Here is a 12,565-nt window from a genome sequence, read left to right as displayed (position 1 = left end):
CGTGGTTCCTGGACAACTCTCTCAAACCTACCAGGGCTGGTGTCACAGTCTTTCTCCACTGGATATATTCACTTGGAAACTGTGCTAAATGTAGGCTACTTGTAGGCTAACTGTGCTAAATGTAGACTACCTGTAGGTTAAGTGTGCTAAATGTAGGCTACCTGTAGGCTATCTGTGCTAACGTAGGTTACGTATAGGCTAACTGTGCTAAATGTAGGCTGCCAGTAGGCTAACTGTTAGCTAACTGTGTTGATGTAGGCTACTTGTAGGCTAACTATGCTAACTACAGGCTATCTATGCTAAATGTAGGTTACCTGTAGACTAACTGTACTAAATGTAGGACACCTGTAGGCTACCTGTAGGCTAACTATGCTAACTGCAGACTATCTGTGCTAAATGTAGGTTACCTGTAGGCTAACTATGCTAAATGTAGGCTAACTGTGCTACCTATAGGCTAACTGTGTTAAATGTAGGACACATGCAGGCTAACTGTGCTAACTGTAGGCTACCTGTACTTAATCGTTTGCAAAGATGCACTGAGTCATTTGTAATTTGGTGAACGAGCGAGAAATTAAATTCTGTTGTGAGTTTTGAAAGTGGTTTCAAAGAAATGAGCCAAACCAGTGGAGTGAAACTAAGTGAAGGAGGTAAGAGCTTCATCTGGGAGGAGAATCATCCACCAGCAGCTGCATGAAGCTAAAGCGACACCGATGTGGTTTAAAGACACTAGATGGTCAATATTGTGGAGTTTTTTATATAAATTCCTGCAAGATTTTATTAATTTTTTTTTTTAAAGGCTGCATAAACTTAGCACGATTCAATTAATAAATTCATCCAAACTGTTTCCAGGAGCTTGATTTTTTAAAAGAACAATCTTGGTTGTTTCTCACATTTACACTCACACTAAGAAAGACAGCAGCGTCAAGAGGAATGTAATCAGAGTGTATTGCACAGACAGAGGGAGGTGTAAAAATCCCCACAGCTCTGCTACCCAACCAGCAACAAAAAACAAAACAAAAAAAACAAAAACAGCTAACAGGGGAAGGGCTACATGGAATGACCTGCTTGGCATTTGTGTTGCTTTCATAATTTTACATTAAAGTCCATTTGCTCCGAAAGATTAAAGTCCCGTTCCCTCTCAATGTTCAAGTCCAAGTTTGAAAGACAACTCATCTGAGAGTGTCGACAAGTGTTGGATCCTGAAGTAGATGCAATGCTCTAAAAATAAAAAAATAAAATAAAAAAAAGTTTAGTGAACAGAATTCGCCTATTCTCGCTTCTTTTTCTTCTTCTTGCGTTCGGGGGAGCTGTTCCAGTAGTAGAGAACCTGGAGGGTGATGATGCCGTTGCAAGTGGAGGAGATGACGTAGGTGAGGGCCATCAGAGAGTCTCCAGTTTCCTGGGAGAAGACAAGAGACAGAGACGTTGAAATATTAAAGCACGTCTCAATCAGCGTTGTCTTTGTGATGTTTTTCCTATTGCTCCACCTGTGGAATACGGTGAGTGACTAGATTTCACATGGGTGGTGGCGTTTCCCTTTAACGAGAGTAGGCCAACGACTCCAGATGAACTTGAACTAGCTAAACTTTATATAAAACTTTATATAAGCAAAGTTAGATGGTAGATTAATCCATCATCATAATTAATCTAAATTAATCTGATTAAAAATTTGAACCCATCTGCAGAGTGACTCTGAACGTCTTTGAGAACATATTTAATTTCATTAAGTGTACATATATACTCCCTTCTCTCTCGAGTCAGTTTACTCAAAAAACGCGATTAATATATATATTAAAAACTGAACGATATGTAATCGTGATTAACTGAAATTAATCCACAGCAAACCTGTGCTTAATTTGAAATGATTTAAAGGGATTTAAAAGGAATCACAGGGTTATTGGGGATTAATCGCGATTAATCGTGATTAATCGCGATTAAACATAATTCTTTTTATCATCTATATTAATCGTGTTAAATTTTATAAGCAAGGTTAGATTGAAAGCCACCAATTTACTATAAATTAGATTTATTAATTGATACTCAGGCTGTTAAAATTAATCCACCACCATGATTAATCTGCTAAAAAATTTTTTATCTAAAATTAACCCATCTGCAGAATGACTGAACGTCTCTGACAACACATTTAATTTAATTTCATTAAGTACATATATTTATTTATATATTACCTTCTCTTAAGTCTGTTTGCTCATGTAAAATGAACTGCGATTAATATAGATTAAAAATTAACAATATTTATTTCAAAACCTACTTCCAGTTCAAAAATGATGCTAATTTTTTTATACGTCTTAAGTCCTACTAATCCCAAATATACCTTGGAGAAATTAAAAATTAATCCCAAACTAAAGTCTCAGGATGTTAAAGACAGACTGACTGTGGGAAACACTGCATTACAGATATACAGGTACATAGAGTACACAGAGAAGGTTTCAGAGGTGATACCACTTGGGTTTTTAATAGTGACGTCATCAGAGACCAGTTGGCGTCGACTTTTAAGAAACCAAGTGTGTATGAAACTACTTTAACTGAGGTCACTACACCCTCTTACCTGTAGTGAGGTGAATATGCGAGCAAGGGATCCAGCGAACAGCAGGAAGACGGAGACGGCCGACAGCTGGCCCGTGTGTCCATTACGGAAATTAGTGGCTGCCTGGATGAGCTGAGACATACAATCATCGCATCGTCAGTCTTTTGGCGTCGGGTGTTTTCTTTGCATACGTTATATACATTAATAATGTACAGGGAGGCTCAATTTAAACACACCGTGAAAATTAAAGGGAAGTAATGATGGAGCAGGCTAGTCCAAACTCCTTCCTCCTCGTACAAAGTTACTCCTAAAGCACCTCCCTGTCTCCTGGAGAGTGGGATCAGAGACATCTGTAGGGTCCAGGTACTGACTCTAGGCCGGTGGTTCCCAACCTTTTCATTGTTTCATTGTTTTCACATTACAGATTAAAATAAGTTTGGTATATTGTCACTGTTTGCTGAACATTAAAATATGTGCAGCAGCTATTTATTTTTATTTTCGAAAAGCAGTAATTTCCAGGTTTGACAACTCAGAACCAATTTTTTCCCCAAGTTGTCTTGAACGCAGCATCTGTTGGATCTGGATCTCAACCAAACTTACCAAGACCCACACAGGCTAACTGTACTAAACGCAGGCTACCTGTAGGCTACCTGTAGGCTACCTGTGCTAAATGTAGGCTACTTATATGCTAACTGTAGGCTAACTGTGCTAAATGTAGGCTTCGTGTAGGCTAACTGTGCTAAATATAGGCTTCATGTAGGCTAACTGTGCTAAATATAGGCTGATTGTGCAACCTGTAGGCTAGCTGTGCTAAATGTAGGACATCTGTAGGCTAACTGGGCTAACTGTAGGCTACATGTAGGCTACCTGTAGACCAACTGTGCTAAATGCAGGCTAACTGTGTTAAATGGAGGATACCTGCAGGCTAACTGTGCTAACTGTAGGCTACCTGTAGGCTAATGCCGCAAACTGTGGGCTCCCTTTCGGCTAATTGTGCTGGATGTAGGCTAACCGTGCTAAGCGTAGGCTAATTGTAGACTAACAGTGCAAAATGCAGGATACATGTAGGCTAACTGTGCTAACTGTAGGTCAACAGTGCAAAACGTAGGCTAACTGTAGGCTAACTTCGATGCCTCTCGAGTGCAACAACCCCCCCTTGTACTTAATACTCAAAGTAAAAAGATTTCCTTTCACTTTTTCTGAGTAGGGTATTTATTTTTTTGGTGCCTACCCTGCCGATGATGATAGCCGGCATGTTGGAGGCCTGCATGTAGGTAACCACCGACAAGGGAGTGACCGGGGAGAGCAGGAGGGCCAGGAGGACCAAATACACCACCAGGAAGAGGAGACCTGGAGGAATGGAGGAAGTTGACCTGAGCTTAGATCTAGATCTGCACAAGCTATAGAATTTAAAGTTAAGATCAATCAAGTCTAGTCTCACCTCTGCCGGTTTTTCCTCCGTAGTGCTGGATGAGGAAGCCGATGGCGACCGTCTGCAGCATGAGGAACAGAGCCTCACCCCAGGCACTGAGAAAAAAATCAAAGACAGTATGAAAAAGACAGTAAATGCTTAATAACTAGTTCAGTTTTATTTGTTTTCCAGAAATGTGTTCATTTAAAGGTGGTTTATACTTTAGATTAAAAATCTACTTTTGAAGGTGAAGCAGGAAGTAGAAACAAAAATTAACCCGACTGGCAAAAAAGACACAACGCCAACTAGTGTTTGGGTGGCGTTTGTACAAGTAGAAATGACTCGCACCAACGTAGGCTACGTATGTAGGTTACTACGTCAAAGTCCTGCAGTACTATTTTGTTTCCATTCCCCCTAGAAATGCACAAAATCTACATTTCTAAAAACCTCTCAAATATCTAAAGCTACTGATAATTACATTAATAATCTCAAACTAATAAAATCTCATTCTGTACTTTCCATACTTGCGTAGGAACCCTGAATTATGGGATATCGCGAGAGAAGGCTTCACGAGAAACACGTACAAAGAGGAATTGTACTTTTATTTTGCGAAAAACTGTAATGTTAACGCAGCAAGTGAAACCCAACCACTGTGCCGTGGGAAAATTACCCAATTTCACTTAATGGGTCAGAAAATTATCATTTATTTAGTGCAAATAATTAGTTCGTCTATGCCAGCGAAGTATAGTGACAGGCAGAACAATTAAATCCTCTTCCACTAGAGGGCAGAAGGTGGATAATTATCCCAGAGCCGTATATTAGAGAGAATCTGTCCAACTAGGGAATGGACCATCTGAACTATCCCTCTGTGCTGATTGGTTCTGAGCTGGTCACATGTTTCATGGGCGCCATGTTTGCTACATCTAACCAACATTCATCCATAGAGAAGTGGCAATAACAGAGAATAAAACTGGATTAAGAGTTAAAATATGACACAGTGCTCAGCCTACAGCTCCAGCACAGGATCAGACTCTCTCTAATATACAGCTCTGATATTAATCTATCTATCTGCTGTCGTGGGATTTTTTCTAATGGTAATAAAAGTTGGGAAACACTGCTACAGAAGCGTCTTTAGATCTGAATGCGTGTCCAACCTGAAGGGGAACTTGTTGGCGATGCTGTAGGCCATCGTCCCTGTGATGGCCAGAAGCTCCAGCAACACAGAGTTGAAGCTGAGCCCCTCGGCGCTCTTCGCTCCCATCAGCTTCAATATCTGAGGCAGCTTCACTGCAAACAAGGTGGGAGGACATGTAAGGAATAACAAAAAAAAAGAAAAAGTAATGTAGTAATGTTGAATGTAATTTCCTGTAATTCTCAGTGTAGTTCTTTACCAAATAGCACGTAAAATACATCATTTTTACATCAATTTTACCTTTTACTGGTATTTTCACAATGTTCTCAACACTTTTATATCCACTGTACAGAACGACTGAGTCACAAGAACGTGTTTTTACCCAAAACTGATCCCAGTATGATGCCGATCCCCAGGGCTTTACTCAGAACGATCTTCAGACATGGCACTGGTTCAGAAGACACAACAAGATTAGAAATTTATCATCAGTCTGAGGCAAGCGAGGCAAAACAAGGGGGTGAACCACCACCTGATAAGGAGCCGGCCATATGTTAACCTAATATGGGGTCTGTGTTAGTACGTCAGTTTTATTTTAAGACATTTACAGCATTTGAACAAAAAGAACTGTTAAATCTGTCATAGGCCCAACTGTAATATGTGTGTTGGCAGGTGGAAGGTGAGTTTTTTGAGCAGCTGCTGAGACTAATTCATTCAGTCATTCATTCATTCATTAATCAATTAATGAGAAAATGCAAATGGTGCATTGCTAGTTTTACATTTCTGAGGAAACGGAGGCATAGACTGTATTTAAAGAAGACGCCATGACAGCTCATGTAAAAAAAAGAAAAAGTTTTTCTTCCCTTATTAACGTCCTGAGACCTGAGCTTTTATGTACTGTGCATTTTTAATTTTTCCAAGATATTTGGGATCAATGGGACCTAAGATGTATTAAAAACTAAGCATCACCTTTGAACAGGAAACAGTAGTTTTTGAAAAAACAAAATCAAAAAAGGCCCTCATGAGTGGGATTATTTCATTATTTATATTATAATAAAGTCACTAACTGTGTAATAAAATACAAAACTGTTTATTCTAATACCTGAACATGGCTGACGCCCTCAGTACCTGCTAATTAGCGACGTTGTAGCTCGTTGCTATTGATAACATTTGTTAAATTTGTGCGTCATATCAACCTAGAAACGTTAATAATATAAATATAAATCAATTTTAAACTTTGCTACCACTAGATGGCAGTGTCCACTAACGAGGACAACGGGTTTAAATCACGATTTTCAGGCCAAGGACCCTAAACTGATGAAGTAGGGACCCTATGTATATTATATATATATATGTTATTATCATTTTGCATTCAATATTAAGCTAACCCCCACTAAAATATGTTGGATTCATCTTAATGTGTATTTAAAGAAAATTTGTGGTGGGAAATTTAAAAAAAAAATCCAATAAGCTCCACTAAAGCTTAATGTCCCCATACAAGGACGTGGGGTCTCTGAAAGTTAAAGATAGTTCGATAACAAACAGGCATCAGCCATCACAAAATCAGAACAATTCCAAGGACCAACAAAAATGAATAAATGGCAGGAGTTATGCAACATACAAATTAAGAAGGTTAGACAGTTTTATGGCAATTCTACTCTCAAATTTCTTTAAAGAGTAAAAGATTTTTTTCAATTATTAATACATTTATGCATGTAAAATGCGCCAATTATCACGATATCATTTCACATACATTCTAAATCTTTGTTTTGCATGAAGAAAGTTGCCCAATTTTCTGTTTTCCACTTATTTAACGATGTAGAAAGTAAAAAGCTCAGTTTAAAGGTCCCTTAGTTGTAGAAAATAAATAAGAGTAGTGTTTAATTCAACATTTCTTTTTTACCTAGGCAAATGAGAGCATTGTTGCAGTTATTGTATTTTTTAAATTTTATTTTAAAAGGGATATTTAACGTTCACCATGTCTGGACTGAAGGAAAAACAAACAAAAAAAAAATTATTTTGCATTAAATGGAAAGTAACATATATGTAAAAAATTCTATTATTAGGAAGTGTGAACATCCATATTTCTTTTCTTTCTTTTTTTTAAAAAAAATAGATTATTATCTATTTATGTGCTTATGATGTTTCCAGTAAAGTTTTATGGGGAAAAATTGCGCAATAGCGGAAGTAGGAAGTGGAGAAAAGCAAAGATCAGACAGAATCAAAACTCTCTCCTTGACCTCATGATGCATCCTATCAAAGGAAAAATATTAAAGACGCCGCATGTGTTTAATTAAGTTTTCTTCCTTAAGTGGAAACACAATTAACTTCCCAAAAATCATGCACTCGACAATGAATAACACTTCTCATTAGTCCGTGAACCACCGGCATCAAACTACAACATGAGCCTCCTCACCGTCTAAAAAGTTGAACTTGAGAAAAAACTCGTCGTAGCATGACTCCGGCATGAAATATGCCAATAAAAGACCTTTGAAATTATCCATAAAAGGTGAATATTTCTCCATGACTGGGTCGTCCGCCATTTTGGAGATAAGGTGACGTTCCAGTTGAAGGTGCAGCAGGAAAAAGAGTCCCCTTATTTCGCCTTACAGTACAAAGGTTCCGCCTCTGTACAAATAAATAAAAAATAAATAATAAAATACATTTAAAAAAACCGAAAAAACACAATATACTACATATACAGTATTTAAAATAATTAAGAAAAAAATAAATTGCATGAATGTGATAAAAATTAAAAAAAAATATTTTACACGCCAGTTTCCTTCATAATAACTTACCTATTTTTTCATAGTGTACAAATAAATTGTTCAGTGGTGCTCTCGCATCACAACTCTTCCCACTTTCATTAACAAAAGTATAAATGTTAGAATAATTTTCTGAAGAATATTATTGAAATAATCTCTCTCTCTCAACCTTTCACCTGAAGTTACAGAAACGGATAATTTAATTTAAGATATTAAACAATATTTGTCCAGTTTCTTAAAACAAAGGATAACCCAAATCTGTTATTTTGTAACAAACATCTATGTTTTCATTGTGAGTATTTGAAATCCTTTTCAAAACTGGATCTCTGGAAAAACAGTCATCAAAGATGAAATGTATTGTTATTTTATTTTATTGTATTTTTTTTTACTCATATTTTATTTTATTTTATTTTATTTTATTTTATTTTATTTTATTGTTATTTGTTTTATTTTATTTCATTTTATTTTATTCTATTTTATTTTTTCTTTCGGTGTTTTTGCTGTAAATTTTGTGCTTGTACTATTTTATTTTACTACGGTTTTGACTTATTACTTATTATTTTTATTTTACAAGATTTTATCTTGTATTCTTCTTTTACTTTCATTTTTTAAATATTTTATTTCTTGTGTGTAAAGTCAAAATATTCATTCCACATAAAGTTGGAGAAAGAAAAAAAAATCTGCGCAATCCCGGCATGCATTGCGCGGAACAATAGACTCCGCGCCGGCTGATGACGGATGTGCCTACGTCATCGGCGCGTCTGCCTCATTGACTATTTTGATGATTTTTTTTTTTAACACCTAAACCGTGACCAAGCTTGTGGAAACCGTAAAAAATATAAATTATAATAATAAAAAAATACGCAGCTGATAATGGAGACGGGTGTTCAAAGGGGTCGTGGTCAGTCTCGGAAATTCTCTCTGACCGAGACCCAGCTGAACTTCTCCGGGGAGCCGTACTCCGTGTCCGTGCTGAAAGTCGGATACTGTTTACCCCGGAACGACGGGACGTTCAGCGCTGACGGGACCATCACCCTGGTAACGGGACTCCGGGTCATCCTGGTGGACACCGGGGGGCCGTGGGACAGAGACTTCCTCCTGTCCTCTTTGAAAGAGAGGGGCCTGGAGCCCAGGGACGTCAACGTGGTCGTGGGGACCCACGGACACTCGGACCACATCGGTAATCTGAGCCTCTTCCCCGCGGCGCTGATGATCGTGGGGTTTGATGTCAGTGAAGGGGACACGTACCTCCCCAACAAGCTGGCCGAGGGACAGGCCTACTCCATTGATGAATATGTAAGTCAGACTTTATTTATATCGCACCTTTCATACATTAAAAGATGCAACACAAGCAGCATAAACTTTTTAAAATGTCAACAGAAGCCATTCAGTGGTTTAAATCACATCTCGAGGACAGAAAACAATGTGTAAATGGGAGGAAACACCAACGACACGGGAGTACCACAGGGCTCCTTTCTTGGACCACTGTTGTTCGCTATATTCACCAATGACCTGTGGCTAGTGGTGCGTTCAATTTATACTCAGAATTCGGAATTTTAAGGTTCCAAGTGGCAATTTTCAACTGGAACGCCAACTAAAGCGGGATTTTCTACTCAGGAAGTTGTAGAATCCTCACAACACACAGTTTAGTTACCAATATGGCTGTTTATTAGCGCTTCTGATTAGTTTTTGTTGCATTAAACCGGTCGTACAGACAGTATTATTCCACATACATACGTTGAAATGCTGTTATAGTGTAGTTTAAGTTTTCCTTGTGTTATATCAGAACTACAAGCCCAAGTTGCTTACTTTTAACAACGACTAAAAAACAACAACCCTTTAAAACCAAAACAGTGCGAAACACCATTGTGGCAAACTGTGCTTAATAGTGTATTTTTTTCTACATTTACATTAAACAATTAAAAGAATATTTACAGAATTTACAATTCGTGTGTCTTAAATAGCCTAACTTTAGATTAACATTATAGTAATAATATCAAGATTTTTTTTTTAAAAAAAAGACTTTAATTTCACCCTGCACTCAAAGAAAAAAAAAATTATTGAACACAACAAGTTATTTCTGTGCTTTCATCTAGTTTTCCAACTTGTGTAACTGGATACCGATAACTCATGTGTACCTGCCAGAATGATGTGCGTTGATGATGCAGTCGTCTATGCACCTGCTAAAACAGCTAGCAAAGCAGCTGATCACCTGCCAAGGAAACGGCCTCCGTGTGTATTTCTATCAGCAACAACCCTGTGAATGATCTGTTTGAGGTGAAGATTAAAACTCTAATCATCGTAGAGGTTAATGAGGTCGCATAAATGGGAATTATACTAGATAAGAACTGATCATTTGATAAACGAATACAGTACATCTGCATCTGTTAGATCAATCTAACACGCAAAGCTGCACAACTCGACATGCACAATGTGATTCTCACGCATTTGTCGTACTGTATCACATCATAGTCACAAGCTTCTCGAGTCACTCTTAGACCCGTAGTAGCAATAAAAATGATGGATCCAACACCAATGAGATGGCACCTCATTCGAAGACCTTATAATTTACTGAGATATCAGACTCTGTCTGTCTCATTTCCTATTGCTGGTTATTCTGTGCTTTTGGCTGTATATTATATACACCAAGCAAAGTGAAACAGTCTCAGTGTATTTGTGATGCCCATATCACATGGTCCAAAAAAATTAAATAGGAAACTCTGTGGGTAAAAACCACCAGAAACTTGCTTTATTTGAAGACTTCCTTTGATGTTACTTCGACCCCCTACCATCCCCCCTCCACCCCCAGGTGTCCGTTGTTCCCACTCCGGGCCACACGGGACAGGACGTCAGCGTCCAGGTGAAGAAAACGTCCGCGGGCACCGTGCTGGTGGCGGGGGACTTGTTTGAGCGTTGCTTGGACGAGGACACTTGGCGGGACCTGAGCATGAACACGGCCGTGCAGGAGGTCAACCGGCGGGAGGCGCTGCACACGGCCGACGTCATCATACCGGGCCACGGGCTCCCGTTTAGGGTCCACAGGAACCGATGAGGGTTCAGCGGTTCGCTCTTTGTCGGACTCGGTAGATTTCCTTTCTCATTGCCTTACTTTGAAGCGGCTGCTGAAAACTCGAAAGGCTCCGTTTAGAGTCAGCGTTTACGAATTGTGAATTTTATTTTCTATTTCTGCCCCCAGACTCCGGGCCAAACCCGAAAGATAATAGCATAACAACCTATACGCAATGACAACTCCATATTTTTTTCCACTTGTTTTATTACAAACCTTAAGAAAAATAAGTGTAATTCAGTTTTCATTGTTGTCTGCTGTTTAGTCCTGGGTCTCAGTGTTGTGTTTTGTTCTCTGACTAAAACAGTGGACTACAAATTAGGAATAGGACTTATTTTCATTGAAAAACGGACCTCTATGTAATTACTGCTAGCGATCAACCGATATATCTGCCAGACGATATTTCTGTTTTTTTTACTGGTATCGGAATCAGCTGATGTGCGGGTGCGTTGCTCAACACACACACACACATATGTGTATATATATATATATTTACATGTACACCCCCCACCTGCAAGATTCGCAGACAGCTGCATCCACAGGCAGCGCTCTGCTGCTGGAGATGCTGCAGACCCGTGCAGCCCATACATTGCCCCTCGAACACCCCTAAAAATAAGAGTTTTTTTTATTCATTTAATATTTAATTTTTGAAGGAATCTGACGCTAGATTTCTTTGACACCACTGTGTCATTTTTATTATGTAAATAGAGGGAGTAAAGCAGCATCGGCTCCAAATATCGGCTCAGAAAAAGCGGCAGCTTGTAGGCTGAAAAATTGGTATCGGCCCCTAAACATATCCATATCGGTCGATCTCTAATTTTTGCACTTTGCAAATTCATGCTAAGGGCCAGAATAGACTCTCTAATGGGCTAATTTTGGCTCACCAGTCTCATGAGATAGATCGGCCCAATCACTTGACACATTACAGATACATTCGTCCTACTTTTAGAGCTCGAAATGTGAATATATCTGTGTCTGTCTCTGATATCTGGCTACCGGTGTTCACATCTACTTCCCTGCTTGAAGGTGGTGAATTTATACCCCTGAAGATCAGCGGTGACTCCGTAAACTACCTGCAAATATTTGCCCATTCTTCAGTATTTTTGGATTCCCCCTTGGCATTTGCAATACACCGATCAGCCACAACATTATGACCACTGAGGAGAAGTAAATAACAAGGTGTTGACCTGGCCTCCAAATTTACTGGTTCCAAAACTGATCAAGTACCTGTGGGATGATTCACCATAGTCACAACTGCTTCGGAAGTGGTCATAATGTTACGCCTGATCGATGTATAGTCCATACATATGACTGATACTGTATATACTGTGTTGTATGTGTTGTATATGTGCGTGATCATAAAGATATTTGACAAGTAAACAGTGCACTTATGGATATTAAAGGATGTAAAACATGGAGCGTGCAGAATTTGTTATTTTCCATATGAACTCAACAAAAAGAACAAAAGAACAACATCAAAACATATTTTGAATGAGCTCATTTCATTATTGCTTTGCAAATTAGAAGGTGGTTGTTATGAAATTCATTATTCAGTTGACATCTTAGTGACGTCCAGTCATTTTTTTTGCTCTGCAAGTAAGAGTGGCCTTAACGCTCGCTGCCAGAAGAGGGCAACAAACCTCCTGAA

The 12,565-nt window shown here is 38.6% G+C and overlaps 2 protein-coding genes across 2 annotated transcripts; one reads left to right on the top strand and one right to left on the bottom strand.

The window, feature by feature from the left end:
• Positions 1-921: 921 nt before the first annotated feature.
• mpdu1b (mannose-P-dolichol utilization defect 1b) lies at positions 922-7,670 on the bottom strand. Its single transcript, XM_047604606.1, has 7 exons — positions 7,502-7,670; positions 5,471-5,536; positions 5,111-5,243; positions 3,987-4,072; positions 3,777-3,895; positions 2,567-2,677; positions 922-1,399 (listed from the first exon to the last, which is right to left on the bottom strand). The coding sequence occupies exons 1-7, from the start codon at positions 7,626-7,628 to the stop codon at positions 1,268-1,270; spliced, it is 774 nt and encodes a 257-aa protein (XP_047460562.1). The 5' UTR covers positions 7,629-7,670; the 3' UTR covers positions 922-1,267.
• Positions 7,671-8,588: 918 nt separating this feature from the next.
• On the top strand, positions 8,589-12,333 carry mblac1 (metallo-beta-lactamase domain containing 1). Its single transcript, XM_047571763.1, has 2 exons — positions 8,589-9,146; positions 10,660-12,333. The coding sequence occupies exons 1-2, from the start codon at positions 8,724-8,726 to the stop codon at positions 10,900-10,902; spliced, it is 666 nt and encodes a 221-aa protein (XP_047427719.1). The 5' UTR covers positions 8,589-8,723; the 3' UTR covers positions 10,903-12,333.
• Positions 12,334-12,565: the final 232 nt, after the last annotated feature.

Source organism: Mugil cephalus, chromosome 1, assembly GCF_022458985.1.
Source record: "Mugil cephalus isolate CIBA_MC_2020 chromosome 1, CIBA_Mcephalus_1.1, whole genome shotgun sequence".
Classification (NCBI taxonomy): Eukaryota; Metazoa; Chordata; class Actinopteri; order Mugiliformes; family Mugilidae; genus Mugil; species Mugil cephalus.
Note: the sequence above shows the minus strand (reverse complement) of the source record. Positions and strands in the feature narration are given on the sequence as shown.